This window comes from Hyla sarda, unplaced genomic scaffold, assembly GCF_029499605.1.
Source record: "Hyla sarda isolate aHylSar1 unplaced genomic scaffold, aHylSar1.hap1 scaffold_545, whole genome shotgun sequence".
NCBI classification, from domain to species: Eukaryota; Metazoa; Chordata; class Amphibia; order Anura; family Hylidae; genus Hyla; species Hyla sarda.
Window position 1 is genome coordinate 144066 of NW_026610556.1, and position 24735 is coordinate 168800.

At 46.3% G+C, this 24735-nt stretch overlaps 1 protein-coding gene across 1 annotated transcript in view; it reads right to left on the reverse strand.

Annotated features, from left to right (window-relative positions):
- Positions 1-4310: 4310 nt before the first annotated feature.
- The window catches only part of LOC130339558 (zinc finger protein ZFP2-like), a 78971-nt gene continuing 58546 nt past the window's right edge, over positions 4311-24735 (reverse strand). The window contains exon 7 of the mRNA XM_056554035.1: positions 4311-7661. Within this exon, the coding sequence (XP_056410010.1) occupies positions 5917-7661 (1745 nt within the window). The 3' untranslated portion in view covers positions 4311-5916. The remainder of the gene's footprint in view (positions 7662-24735) is intronic.

Consider the following 24735-nt stretch of genomic DNA (forward strand, 5'->3'; position numbering starts at 1 on the left):
CTGTACAGTATTCTGGGTGATCGCCCCTCGTCTGTACAGTGTTCTGGGTGATCGCCCCCCGTCTGTACAGTATTCTGGGTGATCGCCCCCCGTCTGTACAGTATTCTGGGTGATCGCCCCCCGTCTGTACAGTATTCTGGGTGATCGCCCCGCGTCTGTACAGTATTCTGGGTGATCGCCCCTCGTCTGTACAGTATTCTGGGTGATCGCCCCTCGTCTGTACAGTGTTCTGGGTGATCGCCCCGCGTCTGTACAGTATTCTGGGTGATCGCCCCTCGTCTGTACAGTATTCTGGGTGATCGCCCTCGTCTGTACAGTATTCTGGGTGATCGCCCCTCGTCTGTACAGTGTTCTGGGTGATCGCCCCGCGTCTGTGCAGTATTCTGGGTGATCGCCCCGCGTCTGTACAGTATTCTGGGTGATCGCCCCGCGTCTGTACAGTATTCTGGGTGATCGCCCTCGTCTGTACAGTGTTCTGGGTGATCGCCCCGCGTCTGTACAGTATTCTGGGTGATCGCCCCGCGTCTGTACAGTATTCTGGGTGATCGCCCCTCGTCTGTACAGTATTCTGGGTGATCGCCCCTCGTCTGTACAGTATTCTGGGTGATCGCCCCGCGTCTGTACAGTGTTCTGGGTGATCGCCCCTCGTCTGTACAGTGTTCTGGGTGATCGCCCCTCGTCTGTACAGTATTCTGGGTGATCGCCCCTCGTCTGTACAGTGTTCTGGGTGATCGCCCCTCGTCTGTACAGTATTCTGGGTGATCGCCCCTCGTCTGTACAGTATTCTGGGTGATCGCCCCTCGTCTGTACAGTATTCTGGGTGATCGCCCCTCGTCTGTACAGTGTTCTGGAGTAAAATCCCGATCAGTCTCTGAGATTCGGTAAATGGAGCTAAAGCTTATTTTAGGGAATGTTACCTGTGATGAGCTGCTTTGCGTATTATATATATATACACACTGCTCAAAAAAATAAAGTGAACACTTAAACACCCCAATGTAACACCGCAATGTAACAACAATATGTAACACCTCTATGTAATACTGCAATGTAACACCCAAATGTAACACCCCAATGTAACACCCCAATGTAACAACACAATGTAACTCCAAGTCACTGACACTTGTGTGAAATCCCACTGTCCACTCAGGAAGAACACTGATTGACAATCAATTTCACATGGAACAGACAACACGTAGATATTATAGGCAATTAGCAAGACACCCCCAATAAAGGAGTGGTTCTGCAGATGATGACAACAGACCGCTTCTCAGTTTCTATGCTTCCTGGCTGACGTTTTGGTCACTTTTGAATGCTGGCAGTGCTTTCACTCTAGTGGTAGCAAGAGACGGAGTCTACAACCCACACAAGTGGCTCAGGTAGTGCAGCTCATCCAGGATGGCGCATCAATGCGAGCTGTGGCAAGAAGGTTTGCTGTGTCTGTCAGCGTAGTGTCCAGAGCATGGAGGCGCTACCAGGAGACAGGTCAGTACATCAGGAGACGTGGAGGAGGCCGTAGGAGGGCAACAACCCAGCAGCAGGACCGCTACCTCTGCCTTTGTGCAAGGAGGAGCAGGAGGAGCACAGCCAGAGCCCTGCAAAATGACCTCCAGCAGGTCACAAATGTGCATGTGTCCACTCAAACGGTCAGAAACAGACTCCATAAGGGTGGTATGAGGGCCCGATGTCCACAGGTGGGGGTTGTACGAGGGCCCGACGTCCACAGGTGGGGGTTGTATGAGGGCCCGACGTCCACAGGTGGGGGTTGTGCTTACAGCCTAACACGGTGCAGGACGTTTGGCATTTGCCAGAAAACACCAAGATTGGTAAATTGGCCACTGGCGCCCTGTACTCTTCACAGATGAAAGCAGGTTCACACTGAGCACACGTGACAGAGTCTGGAGACGCTGTGGAGAATGTTCTGCTGCCTGTAACATCCTCCAGCATGACCGGTTTGGCGGTGGGTCAGTAATGGTGTGGGGTGGCATTTCTTTGAGGGGCCAAACAGCCCTCCATGTGCTTTCCAGAGGTAGCCTGACTGCCATTAGGTACCGAGATGAGATCCTCAGACCCCTTGTGAGACCATATGCTGGTGCGATTGGGTTCCTCCTAATACAAGACAATGCTAGACCTCATGTGTCTGGAGTGTGTCAGCAGTTCCTACAAGAGGAAGGCATTGATGCTATGGACTGGCCGCCCGTTCCCCTGAATCCGATTGAGAACATCTGGGACGTCTTGTTCCATCCACCACAGACTGTCCAGGAGTTGGCGGATGCTTTAGTCCAGGTCTGGGAGGACATCTCTCAGGAGACCATCCTCCACCTCATCAGGAGCATGCCCAGGCGTTGTAGGGAGGTCATACGGGCACGTGGAGGCCACACACACTACTGAGCCTCATTAGGACTTGTATTAAGGACATTACATAAAGTTGGATCGGCCTGTAGTGGGGTTTTCCACTGTGATTTTGAGTGTGACTCCATATCCAGACCTTCAGGGGTTAATACATTTCATTTCCATTGATAATTTTTGGTGATTTTGTTGTCAGCGCATTCAACTATGTAAAGACGAAAGTATTTCATACGATTAGTTCATTCAGATCTACGATGTGTTGTCTTAGTGTTCACTTTATTTTTGTGAGCAGTGTATATATATATATATATATATATATATATATATATATATATAGTAAATTTGAGTAGCCGTATTAGTCCAGTGATGCAGATGCAAATCATAAAATGTTGCAGTATCTTGTAATAACCTTTTTATTGGACTAACAGCATTTTGTAGAGAAGTTTCGGGATTCCTCCTTTTATCAAGTCCAAAACAAATCTAAGCTCACAAGGAGAAGACACAGGTTACATCTCACAGACACGCAGGGGTTAAGACAATAGATGTGGAGAATTCACACTAAGATGGGCCATAAATTGTCCTGTTATGGGAACATAGGGTGAGATTTATCAAAACCTGTGCAGAGGAAGAGTGGTGCAGTTGCCCATAGCAACCAGATCGCTTCTTTATTTGTTAAAGAGGCCTGTGCAAAATGAAAGAAGCGATCTGGTTGCTATGGGCAACTGCACCACTCTTCCTCTGCACAGGTTTTGATAAATCTCACCCTATGTTCCCATAACAGGACAATTTATGGCCCATCTTAGTGTGAATTCTCCACATCTATTGTCTTAACCCCTGCATAGCTGTGAGATGTAACCTGTGTCTTCTGCATGTCCCATAAAGTCGTATACATTGTGAGAAGATGAAGGGCATTGGGGTTGATGGCCGATATGTGTCCCCGAGCCTCCGGGTCTTGGTGAAGTAAGAGCCGATAATTGTCCAGTGTCTCTGCTGCCATGAGGACAGACACTGTGGCCGTAGTATAGCTGGAAAGCCAATCCGGGACGGCTCTTACTGGGAATCACCAAGTGCAGGGTGGGGGTCATTCCCTACAATCCAGGCCGCCTTTTGTTGCTAGTTGCAGCTCACACTGCCAGATAGAGCTGAACTTTGAGATCTTTCTTGTGGAGAGTGGAAGCTGGTGAGCAGACTGCCTGGAGGCCTGGAAAAGACTTGCTTGATGCCGCATGGCATGGACCTAGGTGTGAACAAACACCTAAGGGATACAGGTGGACTTTTTTAATTTTGCTTTGTTCTGCATTAAAGACTGTTTGCCAAGTGTGAATAAAACACTGAACTTTGATTTGAAAAGTCCTGTTTCTGTGCCTCTATACTGCAACAGCACCTGTCTGCAAGAGCGAGTCATCACATTATATATATATATATATACATACATACATATACAGTCATATATACAGTAAGGCCTTATTCAGTCTTATATTTTTGGCACTATCCTGCATCAGCATTAGTGAACGAACTGGGCCTGAAGCAGATACAAAGTATAATGTAAAGATCTGCAGAATCAGGAGAAATGCCTACTACCAATACTGACACAAAGTAATTAAGTGTGAATGAGTCCTTATAATAATAAGCACCTGCTGGAGCACAGTCAGAGGCGGTGACTGTATCTGGCATACCCTGTGGGGGCCATATTGTGGATGTATACAGTAAAGGTGTCTGTGCTCCTGCATTCCTGACCGAGCCTGTTACCTGACTTTTCCTCAGCCAGATCCCCCTGTACCTGTCTGCTTCTCCAGTGTATGTCCCGGACGGTTGACCACGTCTCTGTCTGCTGATCAAGCCTGTTCCACCTGGCTGCATCCAAGCTCCTCAGCTCTGCTGTTTTAACAGTTACAGCTCAGCTATACACCAAGTCGGCTCTACTTCATCATACACTGCACGTCTCCCCAGCAGTTAGTCCCGATTCTGTATCACAGCAGTTCTGCACCTAATGGGGTATTACATTATTTGTGACTTTGGGGGAAGAACCAGGACTTTATCCCACAGAAGAAATTGATGACTTTTTTTTTTTCAATTACATTTATATAGCATATAAATAAAGATCAAATATTTATAGGTCGTCATTAAACACAAACATAGGGAGTCCCCAATTCTCCACGGTCCCTCGGCTGAGATTACAAATACAGGGATAGGAATGTTCTTCCTATTAAAGAATGTTCTTCACTTCCTTTTATCCCCATACATCACGCACACAGTTCGATGTTCAGCGGAAAATGTCTGTTCAATATTTAACTATCTGGATAGATTAACCTCTTTAGGACTGAGTGTTTTTCCACTTTCGTTTTTTCCTCCTTCCCTTTAAAATCATAACCCTTTCAATTCTGGAAATAAAAATCCATATTGTGGCTCATTTTTTGCGCCACCAACTCTACTTTGTAACGACATTAGTCATTTTACCCAAAAATCTACAATGAAACAAAAAAAATAAAATCATTTTACAACAAAATTGAAGAAAAACGCCATTTTGTAACTTTTGGGGGCTTCCGTTTCTACCCAGTGCATTTTTCGGTAAAAATGACACCTTCTCTTTATTTTGTAGGTCCGTACTTATGAATTTTACTGTATGTAGTTATGATTTTTAAGTTTCAAATTGTCATCTTCTGACCCCTAAAACTTTATTTTTCTGCGTACGGGGCGATATGGGGCTAATTTTTTGTGCCGTGATCTGAAGTTTTTAGCAGTACAATTTTTGTTTTGATAGGACTTTTTAATGGCTTTTTATTCATTTTTTATTGTATAAAAATGAAAGTGACCAAAAATTGGCTATTTTGGACTTTGGATTTTTTTTTGAGCGTACGGCATTGATCGGTTTAATTAATTATATATTATTATAGTTCGGACATTTACGCACGCTGCGATACCACATATGTTTATTTTTATTTACTCAGTTTTTTTTATGGGAAAAGGGGGGTGATTCTGACTTTTTTGTTTTCCTTTTTTTTTTTGCAATGTTATAGATTTCACACACTGATCTATTACACTGATCACTGCTGTGCCATAGCATAGCATTGATCAGTGTTATCACCGCTTGACTGCTCCTGCCTAGATCTCAGGCACGAAACAGTTATTTGGCGATTGGACGCTAAGGAGGAAGGTAGGGACCCTCCTCGTGCGTCTTAGCTGATTGGGACACCGCAGTTTCATCGCAGTGGTCCCGAACAGCCTGACTGAGCTGCCGCAAAGCTTTTAGTTTCACTTTAGACACGGCGATTAACTTTGATGGCCACGTTAAAAGCGTTAATGCGGACACCTGCCTGAACAGCAATGTCCGGCATTAGCCACGGGTCCTGGCTGCTGATAGCAGCCGGGACTGTGCGGGTATGATGCGAGTTCAGCTCCTGAGCTGGTTTCATAACCCTGCCATGCCGCAGCACAGTTTATAAACGGCGTTCTGCGGCAAGGGGTTAAATTATTTCCTACATTCCAAGAAAATGCCTTCACGTAAATTCTCTGATGAATTTCCATATCTGCATTGTTTACAAAACATTTCCCACATACAGAACATCAATATTATGTTTCTCCTGTGTGGCTTTTCTGATGGTTTCTCAGTTTGACTTTAGTTATAAAACACGTACCACACTCTGAACATAAATATGGTTTCTCTCCTGTATGAATTCTCGTATGCTTGACAAAGTTTGATTTATCTGTAAAGCATTTCCCACATTCTGGACATGAATATGGCTTCTCTCCGGTGTGACTTCTCTCATGTAAAACAAGATGTGATTTCTGTATAAAACATTTCCCACATTCTGGACATGAATAGGGCTTCTCTCCTGTGTGACTTCTCTCATGTTTAGCCAGATCAGAGTTACTTGTAAAACATTTCCCGCATTCTGCACATGAATAGGGCTTATCCCCTTTGTGAATTCTCTCATGAGCAACAAGATTTGAGTTATGTATAAAACATTTCCCACATTCTGAACAAGAATATGGTTTTTCTCCTGTGTGATTTCTCTGATGATTCATTAACTTGCTTTTAGTGATAAAACATTTCCCACATTCTGAACACAAATACGGCTTCTCCCCTGTGTGACTTCTTATATGTCTAACAAGATTTGATTGAGTAGTAAAACATTTCCCACATTCTGAACATGAGTATGGCTTCTCCCCTTTGTGAATTTTTTCATGTGCAGCAAGATTTGATTTCTGTATAAAACATTTCCCACATTCTGAACATGAGTATGGCTGCTCTCCTGTGTGCTTTCTCTCATGTGAAACCAGATTTGATTTCTGTATGTAACATTTCCCACATTCTGAACATGAATATGGCCTGTCTCCTTTGTGAATTTTATCATGTATAACAAGATTTGATTTACTTGCAAAATATTTCCCACATTCTGAACATGAAAATGTTTTTTCTCCTAAGCAACTTCTTTCATGTTTTAACATAGATGATTTACTTATAAAACATTTCCCACATTCTGAACATGAAAAGGGCTTCTCTCCTGTGTGAAGTCTTCTGTGTGTATAAAGACCGGACCTTCTTGTAAACTCTTTCCCACATTCCTCACATTGAAACCTTTTCCCCCCTCTCTGACCTGTCCTTGTTGTAGCAATGTGTGATTGGTGAGGAGAAGGTTCCCTATCATCAGGGGGATTATTATAGGATAGATCTGGATGGACATTAGGGGTAAGAAGGTCTTCTCCTGAGGAGCGCTCTATGATCTCTCCATCTTCTCCTGAGGAGCGCTCCATGATCTCTCCATCTTCTCCTGAGAAGCGCTCTATAATCTCTCCATCTTCTCCTGAGAAGCGCTCTATAATCTCTCCATCTTCTCCTGAGGAGCGCTCCATGATCTCTCCATCTGATCCTGAGCAGCGCTCCATGATCTCTCCATCTGATCCTGAGCAGCGCTCCATGATCTCTCCATCTTTTCCTGAGAAGCGCTCCATGATCTCTCCATCTTTTCCTGAGAAGCGCTCTATGATCTCTCCATCTTGTCCTGAGGAGCGCTCCATGATCTCTCCATCTTCTCCTGAGGAGCGCTCCATGATCTCTCCATCTGATCCTGAGCAGCGCTCCGTGATCTCTCCATCTTCTCCTGAGGAGCGCTCCATGATCTCTCCATCTGATCCTGAGCAGCGCTCCGTGATCTCTCCATCTTCTCCTGAGGAGCGCTCCATGATCTCTCCATCTTTTCCTGAGAAGCGCTCTATGATCTCTCCATCTTGTCCCGAGGAGCGCTCCATGATCTCTCCATCTTCTCCTGAGGAGCGCTCCATGATCTCTGACTTTTCCTTCTTTCTGGAATTTCCTGTTGGGATAAAATGGATGATGAGAATCCCGTTATCTTAGGCAGGGACTTGTAAATGGCCGTAGACCCACTCTGAGTTCCCCTCTACACATTGCACTATAATCCTGTTCTATGGTTTGAACAACACACAACCTACACCACACACCCTAAACCCTACACCATATAACCTACAATCTACACCATACACCCAACAAAACACAACCTATACCCTACAATCTACACCACACAACCTATACCCTACAATATACACCCTACAACACACAACCTATACCCTACAATCTACACCACACAACCTATACCCTACAATCTACACCATACCACCTACACCATTCACCATACAACACACAACCTATACCCTACAATCTACACCATACCACCTACACCATACACCCTACAACACACAACCTATACGCTACAATCTACACCCTACAACACACAACCTATACTCTACACCATACAACCTACACCATATCACCTACAACCTACACTCTACATCATACACCCTACAACACACAACCTATACCCTACAATATACACCATAAAAATCTACAATCTACACCATGCAACCTACACCATATCACCTACAACCTACACCCTACAACACACAACCTATACCCTGCAATGTACACCATACACCCTACACCATACAACCTATACCCTACAACACACAACCTATACCCTACACTGTACACCATACCACCTACAACACACAACCTATACGCTACACTCTACACCATACACCCAACAAAACACAACCTATACCCTACAATCTACACCATAAAATCTACAACCTGCACCACACACCCTACACCATATAACCTACAATCTACACCACGCACCCTACAATATACACCATAAAAATCTACAATCTACACCATATCACCTACAACCTACACTCTACACCATACACCCTACAACACACAACCTATACCCTACAATATACAAATCTACAATCTACACCATATCACCTACAACCTACACTCTACACCATACACCCTACAACACACAACCTATACCCTGCAATCTACACCCTACAACACACAACCTATACCCTGCAATATACACCATACACCCTACAACACACAACCTATACCCTACAATATACACCATAAAAATCTACAATCTACACCATACAACCTACACCATATCACCTACAACCTACACTCTACATCATACACCCTACAACACACAACCTATACCCTGCAATGTACACCATACACCCTACACCACACAACCTATACCCTACAATCTACACCACACAACCTATACCCTACAATGTACACCATACACCCTACAACACACAACCTATACCCTACAATATACACCATAAAAATCTACAATCTACACCATACAACCTACACCATACACTCTACATCATACACCCTACAACACACAACCTATACCCTGCAATGTACACCATACACCCTACACCATACACCCTACACCATACACCCTACAACACACAACCTATACCCTACAACACACAACCTCTACCCTACAATCTACACCATACAACACACAACCTATACCCTGCAATGTACACCATACCACCTACACCATACACCCTACAACACACAACCTATACCCTACAATCTACACCATACACCCTACAACACACAACCTATACCCTACAATCTACACCCTACAACACACGACCTATACCCTACACTCTACACCATACACCCTACAACACACAACCTATACCCTACAATCTACACCATACACCCTACAACACACGACCTATACCCTACACTCTACACCATACACCCTACAACACACAACCTATACCACACACCCTAAACCCTACACCATATAACCTACAATCTACACCATACACCCAACAAAACACAACCTATACCCTACAATCTACACCATAAAATCTACAACCTGCACCACACACCCTACACCATATAACCTACAATCTACACCACGCACCCTACAATATACACCATAAAAATCTACAATCTACACCATATCACCTACAACCTACACTCTACACCATACACCCTACAACACACAACCTATACCCTGCAATGTACACCATACACCCTACAACACACAACCTATACCCTACAATATACACCATAAAAATCTACAATCTACACCATACAACCTACAACCTACACTCTACACCATACACCCTACAACACACAACCTATACCCTGCAATGTACACCATACACCCTACACCATACAACCTACACCATATCACCTACACCATATCACCTACAACATACACTCTACATCATACACCCTACAACACACAACCTATACCCTACAATCTACACCCTACAACACATAACCTATACCCTGCAATGTACACCATACCACCTACACCATACACCCTACAACACACAACCTATACCCTACAATCTACACCATACACCCTACAACACACAACCTATACCCTACAATCTACACCATACACCCTACAACACACAACCTATACCCTACACTCTACACCATACACCCTACAACACACAACCTATACCCTGCAATGTACACCATACCACCTACACCATACACCCTAAAACACACAACCTATACCCTACAATCTACACCATACACCCTACAACACACAACCTATACCCTACACCATACACCCTACAACACACAACCTATACCCTACAATCTACACCATACACCCTACAACACACAACCTATACCCTACACTCTACACCATACACCCTACAACACAACCTATACCCTGCAATGTACACCATACACCCTACACCATACACCCTACAACACACAACCTATACCCTACAATCTACACCACACAACCTATACCCTACAATATACACCATAAAAATCTACAATCTACACCATACACCCTACAACACACAACCTATACCCTACAATCTACACCACACAACCTATACCCTACAATGTACACCATACACCCTACACCATACACCCTACAACACACAACCTATACCCTACAATCTACACCCTACAACACACAACCTATACCCTACACTCTACACCATACCACCTACAACACACAACCTATACGCTACACTCTACACCATACCACCTACAACACACAACCTATACGCTACACTCTACACCATACACCCTACAACACACAACCTATACCCTACAATGTACACCATACACCCTACAACACACAACCTATACCCTACAATATACACCATAAAAATCTACAATCTACACCATACAACCTACACCATATCACCTACAACCTACACTCTACATCATACACCCTACAACACACAACCTATACCCTACAATCTACACCACACAACCTATACCCTACAATGTACACCATACACCCTACACCATACACCCTACAACACACAACCTATACCCTACAATCTACACCCTACAACACACAACCTATACCCTACACTCTACACCATACCACCTACAACACACAACCTATACGCTACACTCTACACCATACCACCTACACCATACACCCTACAACACACAACCTATACCCTACAATCTACACCATACCACCTACACCATACACCCTACAACAGACAACCTCTACGCTACAATCTACACCCTACAACACACAACCTATACCCTACACTCTACACCATACCACCTACAACACACAACCTATACCCTGCAATCTACACCATACACCCTACAACACACAACCTATACCCTACAATATACACCATAAAAATCTACAATCTACACCATACAACCTACACCATATCACCTACAACCTACACTTACATCATACACCCTACAACACACAACCTATACCCTACACTCTACACCATACCACCTACAACACACAACCTATACGCTACACTCTACACCATACCACCTACACCATACACCCTACAACAGACAACCTATACGCTACAATCTACACCCTACAACACACAACCTATACCCTACACTCTACACCATACCATCTACAACACACAACCTATACCCTGCAATCTACACCATACACCCTACAACACACAACCTATACCCTACAATATACACCATACCATCTACAACACACAACCTATACGCTACACTCTACACCATACCACCTACAACACACAACCTATACGCTACAGTCTACACCATACACCCTACAACACACAACCTATACCCTACAATCTACACCATACCACCTACACCATACACCCTACAACACACAACCTATACGCTACAATCTACACCCTACAACACACAACCTATACCCTACACTCTACACCATACCACCTACAACACACAACCTATACCCTGCAATCTACACCATACACCCTACAACACTGTCACGATGCCGGCTGGCAGGAGGTGGATCCTCTGTGCCAGAGAGGGATAGCGAGGACCGTGCTAGTGGACCGGTTCTAAGACACTACAGGTTTTCACCAGAGCCCGCCGCAAAGCGGGATGGTCTTGCTGCGGCGGTAGTGACCAGGTCGTATCCACTAGCAACGGCTCACCTCTCTGGCTGCTGAAGATAGGCGAGGTACAAGGGAGTAGGCAGAAGCAAAGTCGGACGTAGCAGAAGGTCGGGGGCAGGCGGCAAGGTTCGTAGTCAGGGGAGATAGCAAAGTTCTGGTACACAGGGTATAAACACACAAAAACGCTTTCACTAGGCTCTAGGGCAACAAGATCCGGCAAGGAAGTGCAAGGGAGGAGACTAGATATAGCCAGGAAACAGATGGGAACCAATTAAGCTAATTGGGCCAGGCACCAATCATTGGTGCACTGGCCCTTTAAGTCTCAGGGAGCTGGCGCGCGCGCGCCCTAGAGAGCGGAGCCGCGCGCGCCAGCACATGACCGCAGGAGACGGGAACGGGTAAGTGACCTGGGATGCGATTCGCGAGCGGGCGCGTCCCGCTGTGCGAATCGCATCCCCAACGGCCATGACAGGGCAGCGCTCCCGGTCAGCGCTGACCGGGGAGCTGCAGGGAGAAAGGCGCCGTGAGCGCTCCGGGGAGGAGCGGGGACCCGGAGCGCTAGGCGTAACAGTACCCCCCCCCTTAGGTCTCCCCTTCTCTTTATCGGGTAACTGCCTCCCCTGGGATGAGGACACCGGGAAAGGAAGGAGGGATTCCTCAACGGCAGGCAGAACCGCAGGAGTAGGAATGGGGAGAGAGGGCAGAGGGCGAGACCTGGCACGGGGCAGTGTGACACCAGGACGGGGGCCATGGGGTGGCACAGAGGCTTGCCTGACGGGACTGGGAGGGGGGGAGGGGCATTTCCTGTGGCAGGCAGAGTCCTTAATGACCTTAGGGGGACCGGAAACAGGAGGAACCACAGGGTCACGGCAGGGAGTACTGGGAACCGGTTTTAGACAGTTCTTGGAACAAGAGGACCCCCAACTCCTGATCTCCCCAGTGGACCAATCCAGGGTAGGGGAATGAAGTTGAAGCCAGGGAAGTCCAAGGAGAATTTCCGAGGTGCAATTGGGGAGGACCAAAAGTTCAATCCTCTCATGATGAGATCCGATGCTCATAAGAAGGGGCTCCGTGCGGAAACGTATGGTGCAATCCAACTTGGCTCCGTTGACCGCGGAAACGTGGAGTGGCTTGACAAGACGGGTCACCGGAATGCGAAATTTATTCACTAGGGACTCTCGAATAAAATTTCCAGAAGCTCCAGAGTCCAGGCAGGCCACGGCTGAGAGAGAAGAGCTGGCTGAAGCAGAAATCCGCACGGGTACCGTGAGACGTGGAGGAGCAGACTTGGAACCAAGAGACGCCACACCCACGTGAGCTGGGTGCGTGCGTGCGTTTCCCAGGCGTGGAGGACGGATAGGGCAATCCACCAAGAAATGCTCGGTACTGGCACAGTACAGACAAAGATTCTCTTCCTTACGGCGATTCCTCTCTTCCTGGGTCAGGCGAGACTTATCCACTTGCATGGCCTCCTCGGCGGGAGGCCCAGGCGTAGATTGCAACGGATACTGTGGGAGAGGTGCCCAGAGATCTAAGTCTTTTTCCTGGCGGAGCTCTTGGTGTCGCTCAGAAAAACGCATGTCAATGCGGGTAGCTAGATGGATGAGTTCTTGCAGATTGGCAGGAATCTCTCGTGCGGCCAGCACATCCTTGATGCGACTGGATAGGCCTTTTTTGAAGGTCGCGCAGAGTGCCTCATTATTCCAGGATAATTCTGAAGCAAGGGTACGGAACTGTACGGCATACTCGCCAACGGAAGAATTACCCTGGACCAGGTTCAACAGGGCAGTCTCAGCAGAAGAGGCTCGGGCAGGTTCCTCAAAGACACTTCGGATTTCCGAGAAGAAGGAGTGTACGGAGGCAGTGACGGGGTCATTGCGGTCCCAGAGCGGTGTGGCCCAAGACAGAGCTTTTCCAGACAGAAGGCTGACTACGAAAGCCACCTTAGACCTTTCAGTGGGAAACAGGTCCGACATCATCTCCAGGTGCAATGAACATTGCGAAAGAAAGCCACGGCAAAACTTAGAGTCCCCATTAAATTTGTCCGGCAAGGACAGGTGGAGGCTAGGAGTGGCCACTCGCAGCGGAGGAGGTGCAGGAGCTGGCGAAGGAGATGATTGCTGAAGAAGTTGCGAATGTTGGCGCACAATGGTGGACACTTCCGACAGCTGGTGGGTTAGATGGGCGATCTGTCGGGCGATATCAGAGACAACTGGCAGGGGAACCTCAGCGGGATCCATGGCCGGATCTACTGTCACGATGCCGGCTGGCAGGAGGTGGATCCTCTGTGCCAGAGAGGGATAGCGAGGACCGTGCTAGTGGACCGGTTCTAAGACACTACAGGTTTTCACCAGAGCCCGCCGCAAAGCGGGATGGTCTTGCTGCGGCGGTAGTGACCAGGTCGTATCCACTAGCAACGGCTCACCTCTCTGGCTGCTGAAGATAGGCGAGGTACAAGGGAGTAGGCAGAAGCAAAGTCGGACGTAGCAGAAGGTCGGGGGCAGGCGGCAAGGTTCGTAGTCAGGGGAGATAGCAAAGTTCTGGTACACAGGGTATAAACACACAAAAACGCTTTCACTAGGCTCTAGGGCAACAAGATCCGGCAAGGAAGTGCAAGGGAGGAGACTAGATATAGCCAGGAAACAGATGGGAACCAATTAAGCTAATTGGGCCAGGCACCAATCATTGGTGCACTGGCCCTTTAAGTCTCAGGGAGCTGGCGCGCGCGCGCCCTAGAGAGCGGAGCCGCGCGCGCCAGCACATGACCGCAGGAGACGGGAACGGGTAAGTGACCTGGGATGCGATTCGCGAGCGGGCGCGTCCCGCTGTGCGAATCGCATCCCCAACGGCCATGACAGGGCAGCGCTCCCGGTCAGCGCTGACCGGGGAGCTGCAGGGAGAAAGGCGCCGTGAGCGCTCCGGGGAGGAGCGGGGACCCGGAGCGCTAGGCGTAACAAACACACAACCTATACCCTACAATATACACCATAAAAATCTACAATCTACACCATACAACCTACACCATATCACCTACAACCTACACTCTACATCATACACCCTACAACACACAACCTATACCCTACAATCTACACCACACAACCTATACCCTACAATGTACACCATACACCCTACACCATACACCCTACAACACACAACCTATACCCTACAATCTACACCCTACAACACACAACCTATACCCTACACTCTACACCATACCACCTACAACACACAACCTATACGCTACACTCTACACCATACCACCTACACCATACACCCTACAACACACAACCTATACCCTACAATCTACACCATACCACCTACACCATACACCCTACAACAGACAACCTATACGCTACAATCTACACCATACCATCTACAACACACAACCTATACGCTACACTCTACACCATACCACCTACAACACACAACCTATACGCTACACTCTACACCATACCACCTATAACACACAACCTATACGCTACACTCTACACCATACCACCTACAACACACAACCTATACGCTACACTCTACACCATACCACCTACAACACAACCTATACCCTACACTCTACACCATACCACCTACAACACACAACCTATACCCTACAATCTACACCATACCACCTACAACACAACCTATACCCTACACTCTACACCATACCACCTACAACACACAACCTATACCCTACACTCTACACCATACCACCTACAACACACAACCTATACCCTACAATCTACACCATACCACCTACACCATAAAACCTACCTACACACACAACCACCTCCATTATCCTCACTATATAAAGCAGGGGTCTCAAACTCCCGGCCCGAAAGTTTGTATTGTCTGACGCCCGAGACATGCAGTTCCGGTGTGAGGTGCCGGGCAGGTAACTTCTTTAGGCATTTATCCCTGCTTCGGGCAAGCAGCTCTAAATACCGGAAGGCTTCAATTACCCCGCCCTCCTCCTCCCGGTCTCCGGTTGTCCGGCCCGAGTCTGATGAGGGACATCGCGCATGTGACGTCCCTCCGCAGACCCGCACAGGAGGACTTCAGTGACGTCACTCGTCAGGCCGACGCCGGAGGGAAGCACAGCCCAGGACAGGTATGTGTGTCTGTGTGAGAGTCGGGGAGGGGGGAACGACAATGCTACCTAATGTGGGGAACCTGCTACTACCTAATGTGGGGAACCTGCTTCTACCTAATGTGGGGAACCTGCTACTACCTAAATGTGGGGAACCTGCTACTACCTAATGTGGGGAACCTGCTTCTACCTAATGTGGGGAACCTGCTACTACCTAAATGTGGGGAACCTGCTTCTACCTAATGTGGGGAACCTGCTACTACCTAATGTGGGGAACCTGCTTTTACCTAATGTGGGGAACCTGCTATTACCTAAATGTGGGGAACCTGCTACTACCTAATGTGGGGAACCTGCTTCTACCTAATGTGGGGAACCTGCTACTACCTAAATGTGGGGAACCTGCTTCTACCTAATGTGGGGAACCTGCTACTACCTAATGTGGGGAACCTGCTTCTACCTATATGTGGGGAACCTGCTTTTACCTAATGTGGGGAACCTGCTACTACCTAAATGTGGGGAACCTGCTTCTACCTAATGTACCTACTACTACCTAAATGTGGGGAACCTGCTACTACCTAATGTGGGGAACCTGCTACTACCTAATGTGGGAAACCTGCTGCCTACCTAATGTGAGGAACCTGCTGCCTACCTAATGTGAGGAACCTGCTGCCTACCTAATGTGGTAAACCTGCTGCCTACCTAATGTGAGGAACCTGCTGCCTACCTAATGTGGGGAACCCGCAGAAGCAGCTCCCCCATCATCCATCAGCTCATACTATTACCACATGGGGGGTAGGGGGAATGGGGGGGTTTGCTGGTGGATAATGAGGGGCGCATGATGGGGGCATTATATGTAAGGGACGCATGCGGCCCAGCCTCACCCAGCTGCTACCTCCAGTGGCCCCCAGATAATTTGAGTTTGAGACCCCTGATATAAAGGATATAATAAACACCTTCATATATAAATAAGGATGGAACGCTACATATATAGAAAATAGCCCATACTCCATCTCTTGTATTAAAGTCCGCCCTTTATAGTAATTATACTGAGGTAAGTATATCCTTTATGGCAATAATACTGAAGTAAGTATATCCTTTATGGTAATAATGCCGAGGCAATTATATCCTTTATAGCAATAATACTGAGGTAAGTATATCCTTTATGGCAATGATACCGAGGTAAATATATCCTTTATGGTAATAATGCTGAGGTAAGTATATCCTTTACGGTAATAATGCTGAGGTAAATATATACTTTATGGTAATAATACTGAGGTAAATATATTCTTTATGGTAATATTACCATAAAGTATATATTTACCTCAGTATTATTACCATTAAGGATATACGTACCTCATTATTATTGAAATAAAGGATATACTTACCTCAGTATTATTACCATAAAGAATATATTTACCTCAGTATTAATACTGAGGTAAGTATATCCTTTATTTCAATAATACTGAGGTAAATATATACTTTATGGTAATAATACTGAGGTAAGTATATCCTTTATGGTAATAATACTGAGGTAAGTATATCCTCTATGGTAATAATACTGAGGTAAGTATATCTTTTATGGTAATAATGCTGAGGTAAATATATCCTTTATGGCAATAATGCTGAGGTAAGTATATCCTTTATGGTAATAATACTGAAGTAAATACATCCTTTATGGTAATAATACTGAGGGAAGTTTATCCTTTATTACAATAATAATGAGGTAAGTATATCCTTTATGGTAATAATGCTGCGGTAAGTATATCCTGTATGGTAATAATACTAAGGTAAGTATATCTTTTATGGTAATAATGCTGAGGGAAGTATATCCTTTATGGTAGTAATAATAATAATAAGGTAAGTACATCCTTTATGGTAATAATACTGAGGTAAGTATATCCTTTATTACAATAATAATGAGGTAAGTATATCCTTTATGGTAATAATACTGAGGTAAGTATATCCTTTATGGTAATAATACTGAGGTAAGTATATCCTTTATTACAATAATAATGAGGTAAGTATATCCTTTATGGTAATAATGCTGAGGTAAGTATATCTTTTATGGTAATAATGCTGAGGGAAGTATATCCTTTATGGTAATAATACTAAGGTAAGTATATCTTTTATGGTAATAATGCTGAGGTAAATATATCCTTGTTTTCAATAATACTGAGGTAAATATATCCTTTATGTAATAATACGGAGGTAAATATATCCTTTATATAATAATACGGAGGTAAATATATCCTTTATGGTAATAATGCTGAGGTAAATATGTCCTTTATGTAATAATACGGAGGTAAATATATCCTTTATGTAATAATACGGAGGTAAATATATCCTTTATGGTAATAATGCTGAGGTAAGTATATCCTTTATGGTAATAATGCTGAGGTAAGTATATCCTTTATGGTAATAATGCTGAGGTAAATATTGTAATAGATGTTTCTATGGTTTCCTTCCAGGTAAAAAATTATTCATTTAGGAGGCCCCTTCCCCATCTGCCCCTCCCCTCTCTGCTCACTACATCTGACCCTCACCATCATCATCTGGAAAACTTGAACAAAGAAAGCCCGCGAAGTCTCCGGAGTGGCATGCCTTACCTCCTAGCAGGGGGTGGTAACTTATGCTAATGACAGAGGTTATATGAATCAGGGATCTGCTTAATAAACATCAGAATTATTTTACCACTGACCGTGTGTGTCTGTGTTATTTACTCCGGTGCTAGCACAGAGAATCAAAGGCCTTATTTTTGTATTTGGAAGGGGGCAGGATACTTACCAGGCTATCTGATTAAATCTATATCAGAATTGGCGCCCAACGTGGGGCGCTGGGTTTTCGGGATCATCGGCAAGTCGCTGGATACGGAGTCAAAAGATTTAAACAAAGGAGGACGGCAGACGGAACTTGATCAACTCCAGGTGTACGGTAGGACATTTTTGTACCTAGCCAAATGTACTCCTGTCTCCCCTTTGTCTTATCTTTCTGCTCTATGACGACTTGCTTTTGACCCATACGAGACAGGTAATTCTCAAATTCTCACCCAGTGTTATTTTACCCGATGTCTGTCATTTGAGTAACTATCTGCTACCCGAGTGTCTATGAAGTGTGTGTGAGGGAATAAGTGGAATTGGGACTGTTCATTGGGGAGTTGCATTGCGGAGTACATGGTCGTAATTAATCATTGGGATGTTTAGGCATCATAAGAATGATTAAGACAGAGTCATAAATAGATAAGTGATCTAGGACAAATAAGGTGCTGGTTGCCTGGTCATAATTAGAGCTTATTTAGGATTGGGGGTACAAGGGATTTTCCCGGCAATAGCAGATTCCTGGAACTTGTCCCATTGCAACTGATAAAGTCTTGTATTGCGTGTGTCTGATGTCCATGGATTAATGTTAAGCTAGCTAATGTATTACTAGATCTAGTTCAAAAGTGTTTGTTGATTTTACTGTGTTAGTGTTTTAAAAGCTATCTCCTTGTCACGTACCGGCAGGACTGGTAGGGGATTCTCTGGACCTGAGAGGCGATGACGCGGGTTGTACCAGAGTACCGGCAAGGGATCACAGGCGAGTAGGCGGTAGCAACAGGTTCGGCAAACAGGCAAGGCAAGATACACTAAAGGAACGCTTTTCAGAAGCACTAGGGCACAAAGATCCGGCAAGGGCAGGAAGGGGCAGGAGGCTTTTATTACGGAAGGCAGGGAGAGTGAGGGACCAGCGCACCAATTACCGGTGCGCTGGCCCTTTAAATTTACTGAAGATGGCGCGCGCCGTGAGGCAGGGAAGGACGGCGCAGGGAGACTGGTGAGTGGAGCTGGGACGCGGCGCGTGAACGGGGGCGAGCCGTCACGGCAGCCACGTCCCAGACACAAGGGAACCCGGGCTGCCGGTCAGTGTGACTGACCGGGAGACGCCGGGAACGTGGGGCAAAGGATCGGGGAGGCGGACGCTCTGGTCCGGGGACGGGGACCGGAGCGCACGCCTTAACACTCCTGAAGTACAGGAGGGGTTTCAGTTGTTCAAACAGCTGGAGGGTTTGCAGCTGTTGACCACAGCTCACTGAGAAGGAGCAGGAAGGAGGGGGGCTTTTGGGCTCCTGCTGAGAGGGAGATTCAAAGTGCGCAGGGTTGAAGCTTACATTGCCTGTTGTGTTGAAGGACAGAGGGGGCTGAGCAGGGGGATAGTGTATAGACAGAATATTGGGACAGGGAAAGTTAAGGAGAAGAATAGAGTGAAGGATTTGAATTTCAAGCTGTGTAATAGCAGAAAGAGAGATGGGGCAAAAGATTGTGAGGCCTGAGAGAGGTTTTTTGGCTTGTGACTTGGTGGCAGAAAGAGAGGGGGAGGGGAATGTGAGGAGAATGGATAGGCTGTTAAAAGTATGTGGTATACCATACACAGTGGGTGGTCATTTGCAACCTGAAGTATGGAGAATAGTACTTAGAACAAAGAAAAGAATCTTAATGGACAGAAAATGACTTAAGTCGGCTGAAGCTTGGTTTAATACGGCTAAATTTGTACATAAGGAGGGATGGTTAGAGCAAGAAATAGAAAAAGGGGACCAAATTATGTATGTCCATCATAAATGTGAAAATACAAATGACATACCTTCTGTACCATCGGTATCCAATGTTGGAGGGTGTAATCAGCCACCACCATATCCATGTTGGTCATGTTTTCATTGTGGTGCTCAAAATCACTTATGGAATGAAATGCGTTATAGCTGTGGCACGCACAGGCCACATCCTAACATCACTACCCCCATTACCCCATCCATATATCCCATGCTGTCTCCATATGAAGGTAGCCATGTTACCACTCCCATTTCCGCCCCTAGCAACCATGTTGACTCATCATGTACTCCCACTTCTGCCCTTAATAACCATGTTGACTCATCATGTACTCCCACTTCTGCCCTTAATAACCATGTTCCCAATGCCGGAAGTGAAGTTCCTCCCACTTCCGCCCTTAGCAGCCATTTTGGGACAGTCAGTGTTCCAACATCTTCCTCCACCCCCAGCAGCCATTTTGGGACAGTCCCTGTTCCAATGTCCTCTTCTGCCCTCAATAACCATATTGAGTCACCCACTGCTCCTACAGTTTCTTCCATTCCTAGCAGCCATCTTGCTACACCCGTAAAACCTGTCCTTATCTACCCTGTACTTAAATGGGCACTGTCATGAAGTAAAAAAATTGATATGTTGTAGTACTTAAGTACTACAACATATCTCTAATATACGTTAAAAAAAGTGATTTTAAACTAGTTTAAAATCACTTTTAAATTCGGCCACTAGGGGTCGCCCTCCTAGTGGCCGAATGCATTCAGCAGTGACGTCACCACTGAATTTCGACTCATTTCAGCCTGGCAATGAGTCGAAATTCAGGCACTGCTGTGCTCGCTCCCGCCTGTCAATCAAACAGGCAAGAGCGAGCACGCCGATAGCTGGGGCTGCGCGCATTGGCCAGCTCCACTGGCCTCGTGCGTGGCCCCGTTACCCTGTCCGGAGGCAGCGCGCGCGCACTCATTGCTGCGCTGATCCTCCGGATGGGTACGTCTGATCTGAGGTCTTATATTAGCCAGGTCTCGGCTGTAATATCGTGCACGGCAGGCCGGCGATGCTCCTCTACTCCTCCTCCCTGGATAGCACATGCACAGGTAAACAGGGAGGAGGAGACCCCGGAGCTGCCTGCCGTGCTATTGGCAGATCATCTATGTGCGCTCCCAACAGGAGCGCTGCATAGACGATCTGAGGGCGGAAGCAAGCGTCCAGCAAGGCATCAGTGACGTCGTGCCTGCTGGGAAGCGCTGCTTCCTGCCCTGCTTTATATAGCAGATTTGGAAGCACTAAATCTGCTCTATTAAAGCGATTTAAATTTTTTTTAAAGCCAGGTAGGGGGTTAGGGCTAGATTACTAATAGGTAGGGACATATTAGATTATATATTACTTGGTGGGAGCTACACTTTAACTTAGATGGTTCCTATCATGTCCCTCCAGTACCTGTTCTCACTCTCTCTATGGATGGATCAGAAGACAGTGAGGGGCAGAAGGATGAGAAAAAACAAATCCGAGATATTCTCTGTGGACCCTTATCGACCAGGACCCCATCTCAAAAGACGAGGGACCCAACTGGCACCTACTTGGCAACTACCAATCACCATGCCTTTTACACCCAAAACTGTAAACATGTCAAAAGATGACCCAAGGAATCAGTCTGAGACCCCTATTGAAGACACCCCATCAGTTTCAAGGTGGCCCAAGGATTATGCACGGGGCAATGCCCCTCATGATGCCCCTACTATGTATGTTACCTTTAGCTGTTCTCAAGCAGCTACTCTTGTAGCTAAGCTCCCAGACCCAGAGAAGCAACCAATGCCCTTTTATCGTAGGATCCGGGAAATACAACAGACATACTCAGCTTCATTCAGGAATCTACAGAGCATATGTCAAGTTAAGGCTGGGGATGCTTACTGGCCAATCATGGAACCTGATCTTAGGAAAGGACACTACCCTGAAGATACCACATACAAGTCAGGCACCTATTTTTGTGAACGCCTGTTGAAGTGGGCCCAAGACAGATTAGCCGATCAAGCGACCAATGTCCATGATGTTAGTCAAGACAAAGGCGAATCTGTTGAGAAATTCTATGCCCGACTCAAGCAACTCTTCTATGACCTTGGATTTGACTTATCCAACAAATCCCATTCACAGATGTTGTCCTCTGCTTTTGTCAATGGCCTGAAGGATCCCATAAAGAAGGGTCTTGTACTGACACGCCCGGAATACAGAGTGTTGACACTTGATACCCTACTCTTAGTGGCAAAAGGGTTAAAGTCCAGCCAAGCTTTCACGAAGAAGCCAACCCCTCTTATGATGACTGAGGACCTCCCTAATGGCCACCCACCGCCTGGACGACGCCAACCTCCAGTCTGTTTCAACTGCCACAACACTGGGCATTACCGACGTGAATGCCCAAGAAGATCAGGAGGCCCCAAGGGTCAGTATTCAGGCAATTACCAGCACCAGCAGACTGGGGTACACCAGACCCCAGGTACTACCCAAGCCAAGGACAAAGACCCGTGCAGAACCATATGGATCTGCTCCCATAGGATTTGGGCAATCCTGTGTCTCACTAACCAGCTATGACAGTATCAGCAAACAACAAAGATGGCCCTTTGGCTAGAATTACTCTACCCATTGAGGGACACCCCACCACTTTCCTGATAGACACAGGTGCAGCTAGAAGCGTTATTAGGGCTCAAGATCTACCTGATCCCTCTTTCCTGTCTACCATTGATGTCTCCTGTGTGGGTGTTGATGGTATCCCTAGGAGCAGCCCACTAACAAAGCCTCTACAGATTTAATTTTCCTCACTTGTTGGCTAGATTTGTTGTTTCTTCCACCTGCCCACTCAACCTGCTGGGTGCTGACGTCCTATCAAGACTGCAAGCAGAATTGGAGAAGATGGTACCATCTCTGTGTCCTCTCCATTAGAGACCGAGGATATCTCTGCCTTGTGCTCAATCCCTTTACTCCTGGCCCTGGAACAAGTTTCTCCAACCATTATACCGCCTGAAGTGTTGGCCCGTATACCGGAATATCTGTGGTCAACTGGACCTGAAGACATAGGTCGCCTAAGAGTGCCACCAGTGACTGTGGTCCTTAAACCAGCAGCACCCCTTCCAAGGAAGCCGCAGTACCCATTGAAGAGTGCCCAATCAGAAGCAATCACTAAACAAGTTCAGACCTTAATCAACAATAGGGCTCTCACACCCTGCACATCTCTGTGTAACACGCCTCTGTTCCCAATTAAAAAGAAGACTCCGAAGGGAGAGCCTGAAAAATACAGGATGGTTCAAGACCTGAGAGCTGTCAATGAGACCACAGTATTGGACACCCCTATTGTTCCCAACCCCCATACGCTGTTATCAGGAGTGCCTCCTATTGCTAAGTATTTCACAGTCGTGGACTTATCTAATGCTTTCTTCAGTATACCATTAGATCCGAAATGCTGGTACCTATTTGCTTTTACTCATGAAGGACAACAGTACACCTGGACCGTGATGCCTCAAGGAGCTCAGAACTCCCCTAGCCAGTTTTCTAAGGCCATGACTCTCATCCTATCTACTTGGCAAGCACAGAACCCATCTATAGTGCTTCTATCATATGTGGATGATCTCCTTCTGTGTGCTGACGACCTTCCATCAGCTGAGAGACACTCGGAAAGCCTGCTCTGTTACCTAGCCGATCAGGGTTGCAAAGCCTCCAAACAGAAGCTTCAATGGTGCTCCACCTCAGTTGTGTTCCTTGGCCATTGCATTTCGCAAGGAACTAGACACCTTACTCAGGACAGAGTGCAAGCAATACACAACCTTCCAATACCAACTAGGCCCAAGGCTCTACATGCTTTCCTGGGATTTATCTCTTACTGTCGTTCAAGGATACCAGAGGCCTCTCTATTGATGCCACCACTCTATGACGCCTTGAAGACAGACCCCTTCGACCTTCCTGAGGAAGCTATTTCCAACTTCTTCAAACTCAAAAATGCCATCACCTCAGCACCTGCTCTGGGATTACCGGACTATGATACATTTTTTAAACTGT